The 21,940-nt window shown below is 36.6% G+C and overlaps 3 protein-coding genes and 1 non-coding gene across 5 annotated transcripts; 2 read left to right on the forward strand and 2 right to left on the reverse strand.

Annotated features, from left to right (window-relative positions):
* The first annotated feature begins 1,490 nt into the window (after positions 1-1,490).
* On the forward strand, positions 1,491-13,259 carry LOC107697314 (translation initiation factor eIF-2B subunit delta-like). Of its 2 annotated transcripts, none has more exons than XM_016498040.1 (14): positions 1,491-1,636; positions 2,437-2,521; positions 3,015-3,052; positions 3,360-3,531; positions 4,773-4,970; positions 7,742-7,824; positions 8,422-8,513; positions 9,369-9,483; positions 9,564-9,640; positions 9,765-9,867; positions 10,456-10,583; positions 10,673-10,850; positions 12,223-12,403; positions 12,522-13,259. In XM_016498040.1, exons 2-14 carry the CDS (start codon positions 2,473-2,475, stop codon positions 12,719-12,721), a joined length of 1,614 nt encoding a protein of 537 aa, XP_016353526.1. In that variant the 5' UTR covers positions 1,491-1,636; positions 2,437-2,472; the 3' UTR covers positions 12,722-13,259. The 2 variants fall into 2 exon arrangements, with proteins under 2 accessions (XP_016353526.1, XP_016353525.1); XM_016498039.1 differs by lacking the exon at positions 1,491-1,636 and adding an exon at positions 2,046-2,198.
* On the forward strand, positions 2,014-2,096 carry trnal-cag (transfer RNA leucine (anticodon CAG)). The gene has a single exon. It is a non-coding gene; the product is annotated as a tRNA-Leu (tRNA).
* An 82-nt stretch (positions 13,260-13,341) lies between the features above and the next one.
* On the reverse strand, positions 13,342-15,849 carry LOC107697315 (all-trans retinoic acid-induced differentiation factor). The gene is made up of 7 exons (XM_016498041.1): positions 15,704-15,849; positions 15,424-15,551; positions 15,269-15,337; positions 15,110-15,181; positions 14,558-14,679; positions 14,361-14,461; positions 13,342-14,278 (listed from the first exon to the last, which is right to left on the reverse strand). The coding sequence occupies exons 1-7, from the start codon at positions 15,833-15,835 to the stop codon at positions 14,174-14,176; spliced, it is 729 nt and encodes a 242-aa protein (XP_016353527.1). The 5' UTR covers positions 15,836-15,849; the 3' UTR covers positions 13,342-14,173.
* On the reverse strand, positions 14,186-19,677 carry LOC107697316 (all-trans retinoic acid-induced differentiation factor-like). The gene is made up of 7 exons (XM_016498044.1): positions 19,533-19,677; positions 19,253-19,380; positions 19,098-19,166; positions 18,939-19,010; positions 18,387-18,508; positions 18,190-18,290; positions 14,186-14,262 (listed from the first exon to the last, which is right to left on the reverse strand). The coding sequence occupies exons 1-7, from the start codon at positions 19,662-19,664 to the stop codon at positions 14,242-14,244; spliced, it is 645 nt and encodes a 214-aa protein (XP_016353530.1). The 5' UTR covers positions 19,665-19,677; the 3' UTR covers positions 14,186-14,241.
* Positions 19,678-21,940: the final 2,263 nt, after the last annotated feature.

Here is a 21,940-nt window from a genome sequence, read left to right on the forward strand (position 1 = left end):
ATGGCATCGTCTATCGGCCCAACCCTATTTTTCAAGTCTTTTATATGAATGATACAGTGATACATTGACATAGAATTAATTACAGTACAGAAGCTATAAAATATATTTTCTGCCTTATTCTGTGATAAAAATGGAAAAAAGTGTTTGTAGTATATAAACTATTATACTGATTATACAATCATAACCATAAATTTGTCATTATTAAAATATATATCAAAAATATTATAGAAGACAAATGATTGGTTATTGTTCAGCAGTGTATTTTATATCTTAGCCAATTAAAAGTAAGAGATAAGAACGTTTTTTTTTTGTCAATTAGACATACAGTACATAAATAAATATTAATAGGCCTATTATTATTATTATTATTATTACTACATTTGACATTTCTGTCCCCCTCACTTCTGAAGTGATTGCTACTCCCCATGCCCTGTAACATAACTGAATATAACACTTTAGCTATAAACCGTGTTATCTTTATCTGGGGATCAAATATGTTGTGGCTCCACGTGAATTTTATTCGGTGGGAAAGGGGACAAAATGGCTCTATTGACGTTGAAGGTTGCAGACCCCTGCTTTGAGGAAACCTAAAATGGTAGAAGAAAACTGCGCACAAAATTCTTATTAACAGGCTCATGTCTGTTACACCTCAAATATGACTCGTGAGATCCATTTTCCTGCAGAGTTTAGCTCCAACTTTGATCAAACTCACCAAACTGTGATTTTCTAATGATCCTGAAGACAATGATTAGCATGCTCAGGTGTGTTTGATTAAGGTTAGAACTAAACTCTGCAGGAAAAGTGGATCTTGTGAGCCAGATGTGAGGATCCCTGGCCTATATGAAACAACAGGTTCTGAAAAGGTCTCTTTTGGTTTGAGCCATTCCAGTTCAATTGAATGGCTAAAGAATGGCCAGTCAATGTTGTTTGTGTTAGTTGCATTACAGGGCTGCCTACACAAAACTTGCATGGGCCCAAACGATACAAAAGTTGATCTGGGCCAGAACGGGCTGGCCTAAACTGGGCCATCATGGGATTAATGTGGACAGTCCGCCAGTGTGGCCTACTCACAGAGAGCCCGCGGTGAGCCCAAAGCTGTGGGTCTCACCTGGGCAAGCTCGCACTGGGCCTGTTTAGGTTTGGTGTGGGCTGGCCCTAGCCCACTGTGCCTGCAAAAAGCCAGCATGGACATGTTTGCAGGGGCCTCTGTAGGCAAGCAAGCTGTATTTCACCAGAATATACCTATTGAAGCATAAAATATTACATTAGTATACAAATAAAACATTAAAATTATATTAGAAGGGAGTCTAACCCTTGTAAAAATTAATGTGACCGTAATTTCCAAACATTTGTGTCTGTTACAGCATGTTGCTTTTCAGCATTATATTAACATATCTTTGACCAGCAGAGGGCTCTGGAGTGCTTCGAAACGAAGATGTATCGTCTTCAATTAGTACTAAATGCGTCACTCTACATTTGTTAGAGTGAAAGGCAACTGTTTGTGTGATAGTGACACAACCGAGTGTAGTCGCTCCCAAATAATTTTCAGACTCGGTTTGCCAGCGAAAAGTTGCTAGGAAATGAAATATAACGGGCCCGGATGGAAGACAGGTTGACAGTATCAACTATGCTACAGGTAAAATGTGCAGAAGTGAAAACGTAGCAACATATACGGTAACAGAGAACCTAGCAAACATATTTCGCAGTTGGTTAAGCCGGTGATCGTCACGGTTAGTCGTTTTATACATTGAAATGGTGTTGTTAGTGACTGTTTTTCATTAAATAAGGACGCTTATTTCAATTCATTCCTTAACAAGTTTTTGATCACATATCTACAAGTTATTGGTAACGTAAATACTTAAAAGTAATTTAATAAAACATCCTTAATTGTATAATTTAATCATAAGTCGCAAACAACAACATTTTAACGCATAAAACTGTACTAGAAGTGAAAAAACGACGTTATCAATGTGTTATTACTATTTAACGTGATGACGTAATTACGTACAGTATGTCAGGATGGCCGAGCGGTCTAAGGCGCTGCGTTCAGGTCGCAGTCTCCTCTGGAGGCGTGGGTTCGAATCCCACTTCTGACAACAACCTTTTCGTTTTTTTTTTAAATCTTTTTGTTCTTCTTCAACACGACGAGAACGTGTTGTTGTTGAAAGCGACTGTTTTCCGTCTATTTCATAAAAGAGGTGACCGGAAGTTTTTCATCTTGGGTGTTTGGGTACGGTGTGACATGCTAAACTTCCATCTAAATCTATGTTAACAAGTACTGTACTCGTTATTTTACTGTTATGCCTGCAGCTTATACTATTTTTAATTGTACAAATAATACGTTCATGAATGATATACACAAAAAAAAGGAAGAAAAGTCAACTCACTCCTTTCAATCGCTAGAGGGCGGCGTAATTCATCCCGACTGCTTTACAGATCAGTTACCAGTGCGAAGTCACGAAGAAATGAAACATGGCGGACTCGGATGGGAGACAGGTTGACAGCATCAACAATGCTACAGGTAAAATATAAAGACTGAAAGACGTTTTTTTTAACGTGTGCTGTTACTGAATTAAACACGTAAGTAAGCAGTCGTTTATAGTCGTTAACGGAGAGCTCGTGTTGCCGCGGGTTACGCCGCTAATCGTCACTCTGCCATGACATATGCATAGTGGAAATTACAGCATGCTGTTTTTGTCATTTGGAACACATTGGAATCAAACTACATAGACACGGTTGCGATGCTCCCTGATGTTTGCATATGTAACTGGATTTTTTGCAAGACGAACTGAATCTCTCTGCAGCGTTCTTTAGTTTGGTAAAGATCGAGTGAGACGGCATGATGAAATAACACTGCAAAGTCAGTGTCAAGAGGATTTTTGTCATCATAGACATTATTAATTCAAACTTCTGACTTCTCAGTAAATGAGTATCTTCTATTACTAGTGTTTATGCAAATAAAGAACAGTTTTAACTTTGGATGCGTTTTAAATATATGCTTACCTGTGTCACAGATGGAGATGTAAAGTTGCACGAAATTGCACTGGCAAAGGTAGGTCAAGTCTTTATTTTATGTTTATATAATTTCACAATATCGTTTCATTAATCGTATTTCAATTTACAAAATGTGTTTCTGTTCGTTATTTACAAAATATCACAAACACAATGGCTGTGTCTCAAAACCTGGAGAGCTGCCTATCTGGACAGCATTTTGGGCATCATAGCCACATTCTCAGCAGACATGGAAGGTCTAGTTGCCCAAAATGCAGGCTAGGTTTTAAGGGACAGTCTGTTCATTTACATTGACACCGGACTATTTAAAATCATGCAAACTGTGATTCCCCTCTTTTTATCTATAGAATGAAGGGAAGGAATTGACCAAAGAAGAAAAGCAGCGTCTTAGGAAAGAGAAGAAGCAGCATAAAAAGAGTAAAAAAGATGACAAGGGTCCTCCAGAGAAGGAAAAGGAGAAAGAGAAAGCATCAGTACCAGCTCCGTCAAAACCTGCCACACAGAGCCCAGCACATAAAGGTACTTCAGCCTGCTTTGCTGCTGTTTCAAAATAATTTTCCTGCATCTAAAGTTTATTAAAACTAATTTAATTTTGATTCAAAATTTAAATATTAATTTAATATATATTCATAATATAATTTCACAGTTATTTGACCCTCTAACTCTAACACTTTCTATTCTATTTTAATTCTACTTTATCAATATTTATCTTTTTTTTAATTTTTTTTATTCTTTATTTAAAAAAACAACAACAACAAAACAAAAACTAGCTTTCTATTTTTTTCTATTCTATCTACTTGTTTTTCTTTGTTTGTGTGTGTGTGTATTATATATATATATATATATATACACCTTGCTACGTGTACTGCGTTAGGCTAACCGAGACTTGTCATTTGCACTTATATATTGTTGCTCTTTTGTTAGTTTTGACTGCTTTTATTGTCCTCATTTGTAAGTCGCTTTGGATAAAAGCGTCTGCTAAATGACTAAATGTAAATGTAAATGTAAATAGGGATAACTGGGCAAAAAATATTTATTTTTGAGGCTGTAATTTATTTTCTGATTTAGACTGGATTAATATTATTAATAGTTTCAGAATTGTCTATTGTTTTTCTTAGGATAGATTAGAAAGATGTTAACAACAACAAATGTATTTTTTTTACTACTGTATATAATAATCTGTATGATTACTGTTTAATAAGCTTTTAGTGTGTGTTTACACTTGTAGTTTTATTCTCTTTATTCTCTATTTAGTTCTGGTTCGCTTAGAACTCACTGAACTTAAAAATACAAAAACAAAAGACATAACGATACGGTCGCAACCTGATTGGACAGCTTTTATGAGGTATATTTTGAGAGCTTACCAAACATCCAAATCAATCCAGTTTGCTGGGCTAAATGCGTGTATTGTACATGTGTACATATGGTTGTGTTTTTACCAGCTGACAGCTTACAAAGTGCTTTTGAAATGTGAAATTGGGTCAAAACAGCAGCTGGAATTCCTCCGTACACACAAATGAAGCTCTGACCCCCTATGACGAGGTATCAATTGTTTGTTGAACCACACCAGAGTTTGTTTGGAAGTTTGTTTGGTGTGCATCAAAGTTCAAATGGCAGTGTCCACGCTTACTCAAATAAATCACACTAACAGAGCAGAGTTAATTTAAATCTAATCAAACCTGCCAAGTGTAAACACAAGCCTAAGTCTAATGTCTGTTTTTTGAGTGCTTTTTAATTGTTTGACCCTTTTATCTCATTAGCGGCTCCTGCACCTGTAAATGCATCTGCTTCTGAATCTCCTGCGGCTGCAGAGAAGCCTGCCAAGAGCAAAGCGGAACTGCGAGCAGAGCGTCGGGCACGGCAAGACTCAGATCGAGCATCAAAACAGGGCAAGAAAGAAGGGGGGCAGCAATCTGCCTCCAGCAAGCCTAAAGCTACCCCTAATGAGCTTCAGCCAGGTAATTCACTGCTTCTAAAAAGTTATTCCAGGGTGGGAAGTTTGGGCATTTACAGAGTGACCCAAATATAATCAGCCATTCCAGTATTTATTTATTTTTTTTGCAGCCATTTTTATTTTTTTCCCTCCATTTCAAATATAACAAAAAAATAATAGGGAAGCACCGAATGTTCAGCAACCAAAATTATTTGGCCGAAAATAGCAAAAACAAAGCTCTATCCAAGTTCAGTCCAAATAAGCAAAAAGACTGAATAAATTGTACAATGACAAACAATGACGTGACATGATCAAATAGAGGTGCGCACTAACGCAGCAAACATGACGGCAGTGTGGCAGCATTTAAAACTGTCCGTTTCAAATATAAAAAAAAAATAATAGGGAAGCACCGAATGTTCAGCAACCAAAACGCAGCAAACATGACGGCAGTGTGGCAGCATTTAAAACTGTCCGAGAAAGACGCAAAAATCATTACAAGCACCGACAGCAAGAGACTGTTTAGTACTGCATGGCATGTGTCCGATGAGAAGAGCAAGGGGTGTTTGTTGCTGGTTACTGTATGATGATTGAAATCGCGAAATGGCCTTAAACAATTAGTTAATAAACTGCCGAATGTTATGTTTTCTAATACACGCACGAATTTCATGTATTCTGACAGCGCTGCACAAGCTTGTGGTGCTATCTGCTTGTTAGCCCCAGTTCAAAGTCCACAGAGCGTGGAAAATCTGTGCTGAAACAGTGTTACTCGTCAGTTGCTCAGTAACATTTTTATGAATTTTTTAAAGGCATGTGACAATGCAATACATACGACAGACATCTTCCCAAATTCGTAATGAGAATCATTTATAAATCTGCTGTTGTCAACAAAAAGAAGAACTGAGGTCTTCCTGCGGGTTTCCGCCAAAATAAAACCTGAGAAAAAAAAGAACTCCTTTAACATTCATAAATGTTAGTATTGTAATTTTACTGTTGTAAAATAAAAAATATAACAATGATAATAATAATTACAACAGCTCTATTAATACATTTATTATAACATTTACACATAGGGCCAGTTTTACTAAACAGGGCAAATTAGTGCGAGAGCGTAATTCCAAATCAGCGCCGATGGGCATGTAAATTTCTGCAGGTGATTTACTAACAACATACAAATTAAAGAACACAGACGCAACATCTCATTTACATATCGACCAACGCAATACATCAAGCGCAGCGCAAAGTAGCATAGTTGCAAATAAAGAATAAAGAAATAAAGATGCCTCAGTATGTTTAAAAGAACCAGAGGCCAACCATCTTTTATAATTAAAAACAACATGGCTTGGCAAACGATATGTTTGGATAATGTGTTCTTCTGGCATTCCAAATAAATTAATATGTGTGGAAAAAATCCTCTCCCTTCTACCACGCGCTCTCTGTTCTCTGCGGTGCCTCCTCCAGCAACAATAATTGCAGCCATTTCAAGCGCAAAAAAGTTTAAGACATGCTTCTTTTGGGTGTTAAATAATGGCGCAAATGCCAGTAATTTGACGAGCACAAACGTTAGTAAATCACATTGCGTGATTCATTTGAATACTCTCCTCCCATAAATTTTGCGTCTGAAAGGGAAACTCCTACAAATGCATATTAAATAAGTTCAGGCGCAAAAATAACTGTCCACTCCTTTTCAGCGCTAATTCTTCACTGCACGTAAAACTGGCCCATAGTGTTCAAATTGGGATCTGTAATATATTCTAATGTTTTAAAATAATTATTTTCTGCTCAGCAAGACTGCATTTATTTATACAGTAAAAAAATACATGCCTGATTCAAGAAGGGGGCCTCAAAAATGGACAAAAATATTACTTTACTAACTTATTAATTTTAAGTTAAATTGTTGTTCTGTAATTTATTTTTTATTTCTTTGAAAAGCAAGACAAAACAATAAAAAGCACATTTTGGCTATTTAATTTATGCAATGGTGAAAAAAAATTTGGCAAAATACATGGGGAACAAAAAAACTCGAAAAACCGTGTTCAGTATTCGGCCTTCGGCCCAGTGTTTAATTTTGTTCGGTTTCGGCTTCACAGCAAGACTGCATTTATTTATACAGTAAAAAAATACATGCCTGATTCAAGAAGGGGGCCTCAAAAATGGACAAAAATATTACTTTACTAACTTATTAATTTTAAGTTAAATTGTTGTTCTGTAATTTATTTTTTATTTCTTTGAAAAGCAAGACAAAACAATAAAAAGCACATTTTGGCTATTTAATTTATGCAATGGTGAAAAAAAATTGGCAAAATACATTGGGAAAAAACATGAAAAACCATTTTAGGTATTCGGCCTTCGGCCCAGTGTTTCATTTTGTTAATTTTCATTTCGTTGCATCCCTAAAAAAAACATTCTTTAGTTTGAGGTCGATACGATTAAATGTTTTTGAAAGAAGTTTCTTAAATGCTCACCCTTTTGTTTGATTTAAAAAAAAAAGGTAATATTAATATTGTGAAATATTATTGTAAATCGAAATAACTGTTTTCTCTTTGAATATATTTTAAAATGTTATTTATTGCTGTGATATCAAAGCTGAATTTTCAGCAGCCATTACTCCAGTCTTCAGTGTCACATTAAAAACAAATGTGTATATATATTTAAAAATACATGTATTTATTTTGAATTTAAAAATGCACACATATAAACACACATTTGCCAACACACATATTTACAGATGTTTTATGATTTGGATAAGCAAAATTACCCAGCCTTATTTTTATTTCCTTTCTCTTTTTTGTCTGTTAGTAGTGAAAAGGTTACCAGAGCACGTTCAGGTGGACGACCCTGCTGCATTGAAGAAGTTGGCCAAAAAGCTTGAGAGGCAGCAGGTGAGACAAATCCACAGTCATGATTTGCCTGTTGTCTGATTATCGCCCATTGACAGATGATGGATTCATCCAGGTGTTTTCTGAGATCCATTTTGCAGTGTTTTTTAACCCAGGTCCTTCCCATGTCTTCCAGAAGTCAGGGCAGGGATGCGGTTTAAATATAACTGGAGTTAAGGTCTGGCTCCACACTTTTGTGTGCAGTGTATTGTTGAATTCTTTCTCTGTGTAATGTGTTTTTATTCTTGGTGAAAGTTATTGACACTTCTTGGTTTTAATGTCGGCTGGAGGTGATTTCATTGTGATTATTATCATTACATTGTGTTCATGTGATGAGCTAGATGTCCTATGTGGGTGTGATTTTAGTTTACTTTTTTATGTTATTAGGTGTAGCTCTATAACACTAGTATAAAGCTTTCAAAGTCTACTGTGGAGCCGTTCTTCATTTGTGCACATTTGTGTCGTGTATGTCTTCATGCACAGTGTTCTGTTGCAGCCTCAGCTCTTGACATGAGGAGGGAGGATGTGACCTCCAGAGCGTTTGACCTAGAGCGAACAAAATACTCACATCCAATGCTGTTGTTCTTTCTGCTCTATTAGGTTCCTTTGAGGTCAGATTATGGATACAAGGTCAGCCTGTTCTCACATCTCCACCAATACAGCCGGAAAAACCCTCCCACCCAGCAAATCAGGTATTGTAAACAATGTATCTTCTACATTAGTTATAATTTTGTCTTGACGGGGTTATATAAGTGGAAATCTGTTTGTAAATCTGGTAAGATTTTTTTTGTCTCTTATGCCCATCCAGGCTGCATTTATTTGATCATAAATACAGTAAAGACAGTAATATTGTGAAATATTATTACAATTTAAAATAACTGCTTTTGAATATATTTTCCAAATGTAATTCCCGTGATATCAAAGCTGAATTTTCAGCAGTCATATCTCCAATCTTCGCTGTCACATAATCCTTCATAAATCATTATGATATGCTGGTTTAGTGCTGAACAAACACTTATTAACATCTATACTGAAAACAGTTGTGCTGATTTTTATGGAAATCATTACACATTTTTTCAGGATTCTTTGATGAAGAGAACATTCGAAAGAATTGCATTTATTTGAAATAGAAATCTTTTGTAGCAATATAAAAGTCTTTATGGTGACTTTTGATCAGTTTAATGCATCAGTTTCTTAAAAAAAATATTACTGTGCCCACACTTTTGAACAGTCGTGTAACTTGAAACATACTGTAACTTAAAGAATTAAAACTTCCTCCTCAGGAAGCCTTTTATTTTTAAAATGATTGAATCTAAGATATTCTAATATTAGGCCATGTAATTATAGGTCTCAGATAAATGATCATGAAAAATTAAAATAGGCATAATCTTTACCAACATTATAAGTAGACCTCAGTGGAAAAAATAAATACACATTTTTACAGTTACATTTTTTATTTTTTCGGGAGAGACATATTAGTAATTAAGCTTAAATAACCTAGATGACTCAGTTGGTTGACTTATTATTTGATATGGTTTATTTTGTAGCATCCCTGCCACAGTTATTCACCCATCCATTGTTCGCTTGGGCCTGCAGTACTCTCAGGGCATTATAGCAGGATCCAATGCTCGATCTGTGGCCCTACTACATGCCTTCAAACAGGTAATACATAATAAAACCTATAAAATAGCTGAACAGTTCTTAATTTTGGATTGAAATAGTGTTTCAATTATTTTTTATAGGTTATTCAAGACTATAACACACCTCCAAATGAGGAGTTGTCAAGGGACCTTGTGAACAAGCTGTCGCCCTATATCAGGTTCACCTTCTTCCTTGTGAAAATTGATATAGCATGAGCTCAGATGTAGATGTGTTTTATTTGATCTCCGATCTTATGGAAACAGATGTTTAACAAACACTGCAAATTCTCATTACGCCTGCAGTTTTCTCAGCCAGTGTCGACCCCTTTCGGCCAGCATGGGCAATGCCATCAAATACATCAAGAAGGAAATCTCAAATATACCAAGTCAATGCAAAGAAGAAGAGGTAAAAATATTTAAGAGTCACTAGTTTAGTAGTCTCAGCCTCAGACGTCACGCCCACGGACCGTTGGCTAAACGTCTGATGCATATGGCACACAAAAGTGGAAAAACTTCAGGAGTTTCGAAGTCGTCATTGGATTGGTTGAATTATACAGGATTTCCGGGAGACGTGTGTGTCGTGTTCTTTAACGTTCCGCCTGGAAACAAAGCTGCCATGCCGCCAAACCCCCTCACGAAATAAGAAAGACATCGTGTTTACAACCGTGACGACGAGCGCCTATCAGGATCAACTAAACGCTGGATTCTCAAAAGTATGTGAAAAATGTAAAGTTCGCATCATAGAATCTTTAAAACACGTCCCGAGAGTTTTACACACCGGTCTGTTATTGTGGTGACATTTCCACGCCCCGAAACGTGACGATGAACGAAACGAACTGTGATTGGTTGTTTGACATGTTGGTCAAACGGCCTCATGGGCGGGCCTTGGCCAATGTAAGCTGCCATGGCTACGCGAGACTACTAGTTTAGAGACATTAATATACAGTAACAGTATTCTTCCTGTGAATTTCTAAAAGCAATGTTTTCTCAACAGGCCAAAGGGGAACTGCAGGCATGTATTGATAGTTACATAAATGAGAAGATCATTTTGGCTTCTGAAGCCATTTCTAAGTATGCTATTGAGAAGATAAGTAATGGAGATGTCATTCTTGTTTATGGCTGGTAAGATTTTTCAGTTAATTGATGTAATTCTGTAATAGTCTGGATTCGTTCAGAAGTGTTTCAGAAGTGCCTTTATTGTGTTTTTCCAGCTCTTCACTTGTCAACCACATTCTGTGCGAAGCTTTTGAAAAGCAGAGGAAGTTCAGAGTCATAGTTGTGGACAGTCGGCCCAGACTGGAGGGCAGAGAGACGCTGAGGCGTCTGGTGAAGAAAGGCATCCGATGTACTTACGTGCTCGTATCTGCCTTGTCCTACGTTCTGCCTGAAGTGAGTCATTCTTTTCAGTAAAGCTTTTTGCCAGCACTTTTTATTTTTAGCTCATTTTGAGGTAAGGTGATTTCATACCAAAGTGCATGTACCTTCAAAGGATTGATTATGTGAGTGACATTAGCAGTAGCTAAAAATACAACTTAATTATGGTTTGGTACTTTCGTTCTTAACAATACACAGTAGCAACTGAAGTGGTGCTAATAGAACAAAGATAACTGCTTGGTTTTATCAGTCTCTACCAAATTGAACCACTTTCTTTAAGAACACTAAGAGTTTATGCACTTTATATACGTACACATTTATTACGGACATTCTTAGATGGCAGTTACAGTGTTATTTCAAATGATTATATGGCACAGCAAGGTTCTGAATGTTTAGATTGTTGTGTTAAATTATAGTATGCACTACTGTTCAAAAGGTTGGGGTCACTAAGATTTTTTTTTATGTTTTTGAAAAAGCCTCTTATCGAACATACAGTAAAACAGCAATAATGTGGAGTAACATTACAATTTAAAATGTCTGTTCTATTTTAATATATTTGAAAATGTAATTTATTCCTGTGATGGCAAAGCTGAAATTTCAGAAGTCATTACTCCCAATTTTCAGTGTCACATGATCCTTCATTTTTGTGTTTCAGGATGAATAGTTCAAAAGAACAGTATTTTTCAAATAGAAATCTATGATAAATGTCTTTACTGTCACTTTTGATCAATATAATGCTGAATAAAAGTATTAAAGGGGTCATATGATGCGATTTCAGTTTTTCCTTTCTCTTTAGAGTGTTACAAGCTCTTGGTGCATAAAGAAGATCTGTAAAGTTGCAAAGACTAAAGTCTCAAATCCAAAGAGATATTCTTTATAAAAGTTCAGAGTCAGCCACGCCTACCTAAAACGGCTCGTTCTAACACGCCCCCACATATCTACCTCACTATGTGGGAAGATTTGCATAACTCCGCCCAAATGTTCACGCAAAGAAAGAAGGCATAACTTTTAGTCTCACTGTAGTTTTGTTGACGCTGCAGCAATGTCGTGAAGACGCTGTGTGCTTCGTTGTGAAAGCGAAACTACTTTGTTTGGTCTTCCAAAAGAGGACGATATCCAGCCCGGGGTCCGTCACATGTGGTTGCCGCTCGGATCCGCCGGGCGCGCCGTTCTCGACCCCGCCGCCTCAGCTCACTCTAGCCCGGCCTCCGGCCTCCACAAAATAATGTTCTTTTTAGCAGCATCATGACCCCTTTAATTTCCTTCCAGAAAAAAAAACATTTGAGCGGTAGTGTGATTGCACTAAAGTTAACTGGCCTTTATGTTGCCATTAAAAACATTATCTGAATGCTGAATCAGAACCTGGACTCTGCACTCTTATTTCCAGGTATCCAAGGTATTTCTTGGTGCCCATGCACTCCTTGCTAATGGATATGTGATGTCACGTGTGGGAACTTCCCAAATTGCCCTGGTAGCAAAAGCCTACAATGTACCAGTGCTGGTCTGCTGTGAGACCTACAAGTTCTGTGAACGAGTACAGACGGACTCTTTTGTATCCAATGAATTAGGTAACTCTGTGATGTTTAGCTTGTTTGGTGAATTTACTATTATTTTATAAGTGACATATATAGGTATTTACACACACAAAAATAAACATTAATATATATATATATATTTTTTTTACAGATGACCCTGATGACCTGATTGTTACCAGAAATGGAAAGACCCACCTAGAGAACTGGCAGACTGTTAAATCACTGGGGCTTCTGAACTTGGTGTATGACGTGACGCCACCGGACTTTGTGGACCTTGTAATCACTGACTTGGGCATGATCCCCTGCACCTCTGTGCCTGTGGTACTGCGAGTCAAGAACGTAGATCAGTGAAGAGCAGACGAACACGGTTCTGCTTCCCTCTTGCATCTGCACATAAGAATCTGTGCACACGGGCTTCTGGCACCCAATAAACATATCTATGAAATGGAACAAGCTTTTCAAATAAAGCCACAGTTTATGTCCTCACTAGTGGGATCTATTTAATTTCAAATTGTATAACTGGTCCAATTCCAGTTTCTAAAAAAGTCCACCTAATGAGATTTTCTTTGGAAAATTCTCAAATTAATACTTAGAATTGTTGTACACAAGATCAAGAATGTCAGATAGCTTTGTTATTGTGTCAGATCCACGAAATTCAAGAAAGTGTCTGTAAACCCTGTGTTTTCAATTTTGGCCCATCATGGTGAGTGTATAGATATAAACATCTATCATCCTTTTTTGGATAGTTTCTGTTGCCGAAGCCCTTTCATAGATGTGAAAAGGGAAAAAGAACATGGTGCAAATGTGTGTAAGATCATGCAAAAGCTGAATGTGTTGCATAAGAGGTTTTGTTTGTATTCCCAAAACCTTGGAAACGCTACAGAAAAATAAATGGTTTAGATAAAAATTACAAACAAAAAAAACTACTGTTGGCTGATTCTTTGTGATATTGTGACAAATCTTTATTTTAGGTACCAGGCTGCCAAGGTACATGCTGAATTCCCTACCACAATACTACATTATTGACAAAAACCCACATAATGTCATTTACGTATGTCAGTACTCTACTAATAGTGTGTCTGTCTATACATCTCAGATGGAACAGATTCCCTTTTACACTCTTACGCTGCCAAAAAGAGAAAAGCATAGTTACAGAGGTTGAAGGATCATCAGTTAGGATATAACATGTGACATCTGTAAACAGCAGGATGTGGCAGTAACGATCTACATTTTTCACAAATAACAACAGTCCTACAACATCCATGTCCCCATCTCCTGTAAAATTAATTATTTTTCTATGTCAAAAACACAAATTTTTAAGTAAACGCTTAAGTAAACATCTTTAAAAATGAAGATAATTTTTGTCTTAAAGCAGCACAAAATATTTGTCCTTAATAATCATTGTTATAATACATGAGTGCTTCACTTTGACGTGTTTAGGAGTCTAAAGATCAGTCAGAAATGTGGCTGCCCTCCAAACACAATCGGCGAGGTCCGTCTACGGTCAGTTTTCCCTTTACAGACCAGCCTTAGCAAGTCTGTGAAAATGTGACAGTATTCATGAAAGCTTTCAAAAAATGTATAAATAGAAAGTAAAACATTCAACACAAACTATGTGCAAACTTTTAACGTTTAAAAAAATAATAATGTCATGCAAACCTGCTTTTGGCAAGTATAAAAAACAAGCAGATGGTTCATACCATCCAGTGTATTAAACTCTTTGGTGTCTCCTGCACCATTTTCAGTAAGCTTGAAGCATTTTGTGGCTCCACTGTCAGCCCAACAGTCAGTTTTCTTTAAAACTCAAGTGTTCTTGACCTTTCGTCTTTGTGTGAACCAGAGTAAAGATGAAACCACAACTGTAGATCCGGTTAGTATCCCAAGCACCTTAACTATAGGAAACTCGCCCTGCAATTGTTAAAGGATAATGAACGTGTGCGATAAAGGAGTAATGGCCAACCTGTTTGGGATGATTTGACGGAGGTCTCACCTGTCTCATGCACTTGTATCCATGGAAATTATGCAGACAGCTACACTCAAAGAACCCTGGTCCATATGGGCTGCAGAATGAGTTTTCAGGGCAATCCCAGGCTGAAGAGACAAACCATAATCAAGAAATGCATTGAAATACATTCTTTTTTTTTTTCCATTTTGAAGACTTGAGATCCCAGTTTATTCATTACTTACGCATCTGCACAGTCTGATTGCAAATATTTTTCTGTCCTTCGCAGATTTTGGCATTGTTTTTCACTTCAACCTTCTCCCATGATGCATTGCCCCCTGGACACTCCAGTTTTGAGGGTAGTAAACTAAGTAAAGATTTGTCAAGTTAACTCAATGTGTTTAAGCTATTTTCAGTCTTTTAGATCTTTTAAATGCCATGGACCCATGGATGAATATCATCACAATACCCCATTTATACTGTGAAATAAATCATATAAATATACATAAAACATAATTTGAAAAATATTTAGTTTTTATTAGTTACAGTATTACATTCTTTCCACTGCACATACTGTCAGATGTATTATTTATGTAAATATTTGTATTTATTTTAATGTATGTATTTAGTCTTTTTATTATTTATTTTAAATTATTTTATTAATTTTGATTATATATATATATCTTACACTGTTTTTCTCTAAACTTTGTCATGGACGCCCTGATCTCCAGATCCCAGCTGAAAACCCCTGACTTAAATGTTATAAACATGATATAAAGTGCTCATGCATAACTTACAGTTGGGTAAGATGGCTGAAACCCTGAAATATGAAATCGCTCAGATTGGAGATGGGGTTGTTGGAGAGGTCTCTGTGAAAACATAGAATGACAACAGATATTCAATTTAGTTCTAAAAATTACAGATTATCATGATAAAAAACCTGCTCTGGTACATACATTATGAATGTAGTGGATGAATTATACAGGTGCTCTACATGACTAATAGAGCAGTTTGCCAAGTCCAACCTAAAACAGTACAGAACAGTTAGAGTTAAACATAGAAAATAAATGTCATAATTAAAAAACTTTGGAATACTAGAAAGTTTTCCTACCCTATAATTGTGTCTACATTGCTGGTATTATTTCCAAAACAGCAGCGTCCCCTAATATGGCCTTTTGTTAGGCAGAAATCCCAGACAGGACTGTCTTGTCGTACAGTCCCTTCACACATTTGACACAACTAGCGAAAACAAAGGTGAAAGGCGAGCTTTAAAAAACGTAAAACAACATTCAATGTTTTACTTTACGACAGTGATGACAAATGGCAACACTGTGACTTATCTACTGTAGCATGTAAGTATTATTTCATTACAGTCATTTTGCAAATCTCACCTGTGCGTCAGTATCCTGGCTGTTGACATATACATTGAATAAAACAATAAAAACAGTACATAAATATATAGTAGATGCTGTAACGCTAGCTGCCATTTTCGCCAAAACAAAGTCATGTGACTCGATGATCATGTGACGTTCAATTCGTGTCAACAAGGCGGCGCAAATATTTTGCATTTCTCACTGTGAAATTTCGATAGAGACGAAACACTGACAAAACACAGATTGCTTTTACACAATTCAAGTTATTGAACTGATATAGATCATTGTCGCCATACCATCGCCATTTATATTCAGTCTGGAAATTTCAAATAAGGCACATCCACGAATACGGATTACTTTTTTTTTACATTATAACCATATATCACCTGTTGTTTTATTAATTTACTTAATTAATGTTTAATTAATATGTCAAAAATTAAAATTAATTATCAAACATACAATTAACCTCGCATAACAACAAGTAGTTTGGCTACAAAAATGTATTTATCTCCCCTTAAATGTGGATTTTGGACTGCCCCAGCTCAGAAGTGACACTCAAAAATAAAATAAAATAAACACATAAATAAAGTAAAAAAGTAACAAAAATAAAATAAAATAAGGAAATTAACTTAAATAATTAAATTGAAAAAAAATATTCTCATTCCATGTGCCAATTTTAGACAAATTAGTTTTGAGTGCATTTGTCAAGATAAACAATTCAGCTGTTACCAAAGTTACTGTAATAAATAAATAAATAAATATCTTTCAGATATGGGACTTTTAAGTTGAACCCTATTGCCCATTTTGGTGCTTTTTGATTAATAATTTTGATAACTTTTGTCTAATAATTTTTTGTGTCATGTTTATTGCTATGAAGTTGCAAAAACGTATTAGACATAACAGGGCATCAAAAAATTAATAGAAAATATCTTTTTTAAAAGTTTTACCTCCTTAAGTAAACTTTTGCTAAAAGTTAAGCACCTCCTTTCATTTTGCTGAGAGAAAAAAAAGACAGGGGGCGTTAAATACCTCAAATCACAAAGATGGTTTAACCTGCTCTTTTGAGAAACGATTTAGCTAATATTTAAATACTCTTTGATGCAGCTTAACCGCATTGCTTGTATCACACAGCCATTTTTAAGCCCGTTTAAATCTTAAACTTCAGTTTAAACATTTACATAAAAATAAGTTTATGTCGTTATGGAGAGATTGTTTACTACAAACTACGCTTGCGACTTGTTCATGCCAAAGGATCTCGAATGAACATTTTTACGCATACCCCCCCCGCCGCTCTGGAGGAATGGTTTGATCCAGACTGCTGCAACGCTTCGGGAGTGCGCAGATACATATTGAATACATTACAGCAGAGAGGCTTCATCTATAGTGCTGGAAGGTTTCGCTACAATGCAGACGGATGTGTGTTCTTCTTAACGCCTTAACAAGTTGGAGCACAGTATCGGTATCTCGAAATGCATGCTGCGACAAACAGTTTCTTCATTTGTTTCCTCTCCATACTCGTTCGTATGTACCAATGTAGGTAGGACCGGGGGCTGTAGACAGCCGCGGAGCACCTTTACGTGGAGTAATCTGAAAGTTAATTGGATCGTGGGCCTTGCGACGACACTTTGTGTTTTGCAGACTCGACTCCCACATTCTTTTACAGTGCGCGAGGAAGCGAGAGGACCGATTTAGCGATACACTGCCGACAATGAACGTGGAATTACCTCCAGTTGCAACATGGCTGCTGCTTAGATGTTTATTGGAAAAGTTCAGCCCTGAACATTAAGAAAGTTTTTAAAATAATCCACGTCGCAAGAAAAGAACTTTCCTGGCGTAATTCAGCTCTGGATTGGACTGGACTGGACTGGACAGGACTACACAGGGAATCGGAGCGAGTGTAGCTCGCCGTCATTCAGTTTGGTCCCAGCAGACCAACACCGAGGGCTTTCCGTGAACACTCTCGCTTTTAACAGCATCTTCATCTCGGTCAAAGACTTGTGATCTTACAGTAGAAAATGCATTTCTCCATCCCCGAGACGGAGGTTCGCTCCGATGAAAATGGATCGACTTATGTGGTAAGTGTGGTGGAGGTCAAATAAGCGATGCGCCTAGCTTTTACATTCGGAGACGCTGCCTGTAGAATAGCGGTGCTTTGCATCGCTGTTGTGAATGAATCTTTCGCTGATTGACGGAATTTGAGGGAACATGTCCGTTCATCCAGATCGTCATATGAGTCACAGTCTCGTTCACAACAAGAAGAGAAAGATGCGGAAGAATTCTGAATATATTAAAATGACAGATGGACGTCATTTCTTAGTTCATTTGGGCTATTGGCTGTCTTTTAAAATCCTTCACAGTTGACAAAATGGAGGTAAATTATAGATGTACTTCGTTTCCATTTGAGGGTCAAATGCTTATAATACTTAAAAACATAAAGAACAATGAACGTGTGCAATAAAGGAGTAATGGCCAACCTGTTTGGGATGATTTGACGGAGGTCTCACCTGTCTCATGCACTTGTATCCATGGAAATTATGCAGACAGCTACACTCAAAGAACCCTGGTCCATATGGGCTGCAGAATGAGTTTTCAGGGCAATCCCAGGCTGAAGAGACAAACCATAATCAAGAAATGCATTGAAATACATTCTTTTTTTTTTTCCATTTTGAAGACTTGAGATCCCAGTTTATTCATTACTTACGCATCTGCACAGTCTGATTGCAAATATTTTTCTGTCCTTCGCAGATTTTGGCATTGTTTTTCACTTCAACCTTCTCCCATGATGCATTGCCCCCTGGACACTCCAGTTTTGAGGGTAGTAAACTAAGTAAAGATTTGTCAAGTTAACTCAATGTGTTTAAGCTATTTTCAGTCTTTTAGATCTTTTAAATGCCATGGACCCATGGATGAATATCATCACAATACCCCATTTATACTGTGAAATAAATCATATAAATATACATAAAACATAATTTGAAAAATATTTAGTTTTTATTAGTTACAGTATTACATTCTTTCCACTGCACATACTGTCAGATGTATTATTTATGTAAATATTTGTATTTATTTTAATGTATGTATTTAGTCTTTTTATTATTTATTTTAAATTATTTTATTAATTTTGATTATATATATATATCTTACACTGTTTTTCTCTAAACTTTGTCATGGACGCCCTGATCTCCAGATCCCAGCTGAAAACCCCTGACTTAAATGTTATAAACATGATATAAAGTGCTCATGCATAACTTACAGTTGGGTAAGATGGCTGAAACCCTGAAATATGAAATCGCTCAGATTGGAGATGGGGTTGTTGGAGAGGTCTCTGTGAAAACATAGAATGACAACAGATATTCAATTTAGTTCTAAAAATTACAGATTATCATGATAAAAAACCTGCTCTGGTACATACATTATGAATGTAGTGGATGAATTATACAGGTGCTCTACATGACTAATAGAGCAGTTTGCCAAGTCCAACCTAAAACAGTACAGAACAGTTAGAGTTAAACATAGAAAATAAATGTCATAATTAAAAAACTTTGGAATACTAGAAAGTTTTCCTACCCTATAATTGTGTCTACATTGCTGGTATTATTTCCAAAACAGCAGCGTCCCCTAATATGGCCTTTTGTTAGGCAGAAATCCCAGACAGGACTGTCTTGTCGTACAGTCCCTTCACACATTTGACACAACTAGCGAAAACAAAGGTGAAAGGCGAGCTTTAAAAAACGTAAAACAACATTCAATGTTTTACTTTACGACAGTGATGACAAATGGCAACACTGTGACTTATCTACTGTAGCATGTAAGTATTATTTCATTACAGTCATTTTGCAAATCTCACCTGTGCGTCAGTATCCTGGCTGTTGACATATACATTGAATAAAACAATAAAAACAGTACATAAATATATAGTAGATGCTGTAACGCTAGCTGCCATTTTCGCCAAAACAAAGTCATGTGACTCGATGATCATGTGACGTTCAATTCGTGTCAACAAGGCGGCGCAAATATTTTGCATTTCTCACTGTGAAATTTCGATAGAGACGAAACACTGACAAAACACAGATTGCTTTTACACAATTCAAGTTATTGAACTGATATAGATCATTGTCGCCATACCATCGCCATTTATATTCAGTCTGGAAATTTCAAATAAGGCACATCCACGAATACGGATGACTTTTTTTTTTTACATTATAACCATATATCACCTGTTGTTTTATTAATTTACTTAATTAATGTTTAATTAATATGTCAAAAATTAAAATTAATTATCAAACATACAATTAACCTCGCATAACAACAAGTAGTTTGGCTACAAAAATGTATTTATCTCCCCTTAAATGTGGATTTTGGACTGCCCCAGCTCAGAAGTGACACTCAAAAATAAAATAAAATAAACACATAAATAAAGTAAAAAAAATTAAATAAAATAAGGAAATTAACTTAAATAATTACATTGAAAAAAAATATTCTCATTCCATGTGCCAATTTTAGACAAATTAGTTTTGAGTGCATTTGTCAAGATAAACAATTCAGCTGTTACCAAAGTTACTGTAATAAATAAATAAATAAATATCTTTCAGATATGGGACTTTTAAGTTGAACCCTATTGCCCATTTTGGTGCTTTTTGATTAATAATTTTGATAACTTTTGTCTAATAATTTTTTGTGTCATGTTTATTGCTATGAAGTTGCAAAAACGTATTAGACATAACAGGGCATCAAAAAATTAATAGAAAATATCTTTTTTAAAAGTTTTACCTCCTTAAGTAAACTTTTGCTAAAAGTTAAGCACCTCCTTTCATTTTGCTGAGAGAAAAAAAAGACAGGGGGCGTTAAATACCTCAAATCACAAAGATGGTTTAACCTGCTCTTTTGAGAAACGATTTAGCTAATATTTAAATACTCTTTGATGCAGCTTAACCGCATTGCTTGTATCACACAGCCATTTTTAAGCCCGTTTAAATCTTAAACTTCAGTTTAAACATTTACATAAAAATAAGTTTATGTCGTTATGGAGAGATTGTTTACTACAAACTACGCTTGCGACTTGTTCATGCCAAAGGATCTCGAATGAACATTTTTACGCATACCCCCCCCGCCGCTCTGGAGGAATGGTTTGATCCAGACTGCTGCAACGCTTCGGGAGTGCGCAGATACATATTGAATACATTACAGCAGAGAGGCTTCATCTATAGTGCTGGAAGGTTTCGCTACAATGCAGACGGATGTGTGTTCTTCTTAACGCCTTAACAAGTTGGAGCACAGTATCGGTATCTCGAAATGCATGCTGCGACAAACAGTTTCTTCATTTGTTTCCTCTCCATACTCGTTCGTATGTACCAATGTAGGTAGGACCGGGGGCTGTAGACAGCCGCGGAGCACCTTTACGTGGAGTAATCTGAAAGTTAATTGGATCGTGGGCCTTGCGACGACACTTTGTGTTTTGCAGACTCGACTCCCACATTCTTTTACAGTGCGCGAGGAAGCGAGAGGACCGATTTAGCGATACACTGCCGACAATGAACGTGGAATTACCTCCAGTTGCAACATGGCTGCTGCTTAGATGTTTATTGGAAAAGTTCAGCCCTGAACATTAAGAAAGTTTTTAAAATAATCCACGTCGCAAGAAAAGAACTTTCCTGGCGTAATTCAGCTCTGGATTGGACTGGACTGGACTGGACAGGACTACACAGGGAATCGGAGCGAGTGTAGCTCGCCGTCATTCAGTTTGGTCCCAGCAGACCAACACCGAGGGCTTTCCGTGAACACTCTCGCTTTTAACAGCATCTTCATCTCGGTCAAAGACTTGTGATCTTACAGTAGAAAATGCATTTCTCCATCCCCGAGACGGAGGTTCGCTCCGATGAAAATGGATCGACTTATGTGGTAAGTGTGGTGGAGGTCAAATAAGCGATGCGCCTAGCTTTTACATTCGGAGACGCTGCCTGTAGAATAGCGGTGCTTTGCATCGCTGTTGTGAATGAATCTTTCGCTGATTGACGGAATTTGAGGGAACATGTCCGTTCATCCAGATCGTCATATGAGTCACAGTCTCGTTCACAACAAGAAGAGAAAGATGCGGAAGAATTCTGAATATATTAAAATGACAGATGGACGTCATTTCTTAGTTCATTTGGGCTATTGGCTGTCTTTTAAAATCCTTCACAGTTGACAAAATGGAGGTAAATTATAGATGTACTTCGTTTCCATTTGAGGGTCAAATGCTTATAATACTTAAAAACA

This window comes from Sinocyclocheilus anshuiensis, unplaced genomic scaffold (genome assembly GCF_001515605.1).
Source record: "Sinocyclocheilus anshuiensis isolate Anshui unplaced genomic scaffold, SAMN03320099.WGS_v1.1 scaffold1578, whole genome shotgun sequence".
In the NCBI taxonomy this organism is placed as follows: Eukaryota; Metazoa; Chordata; class Actinopteri; order Cypriniformes; family Cyprinidae; genus Sinocyclocheilus; species Sinocyclocheilus anshuiensis.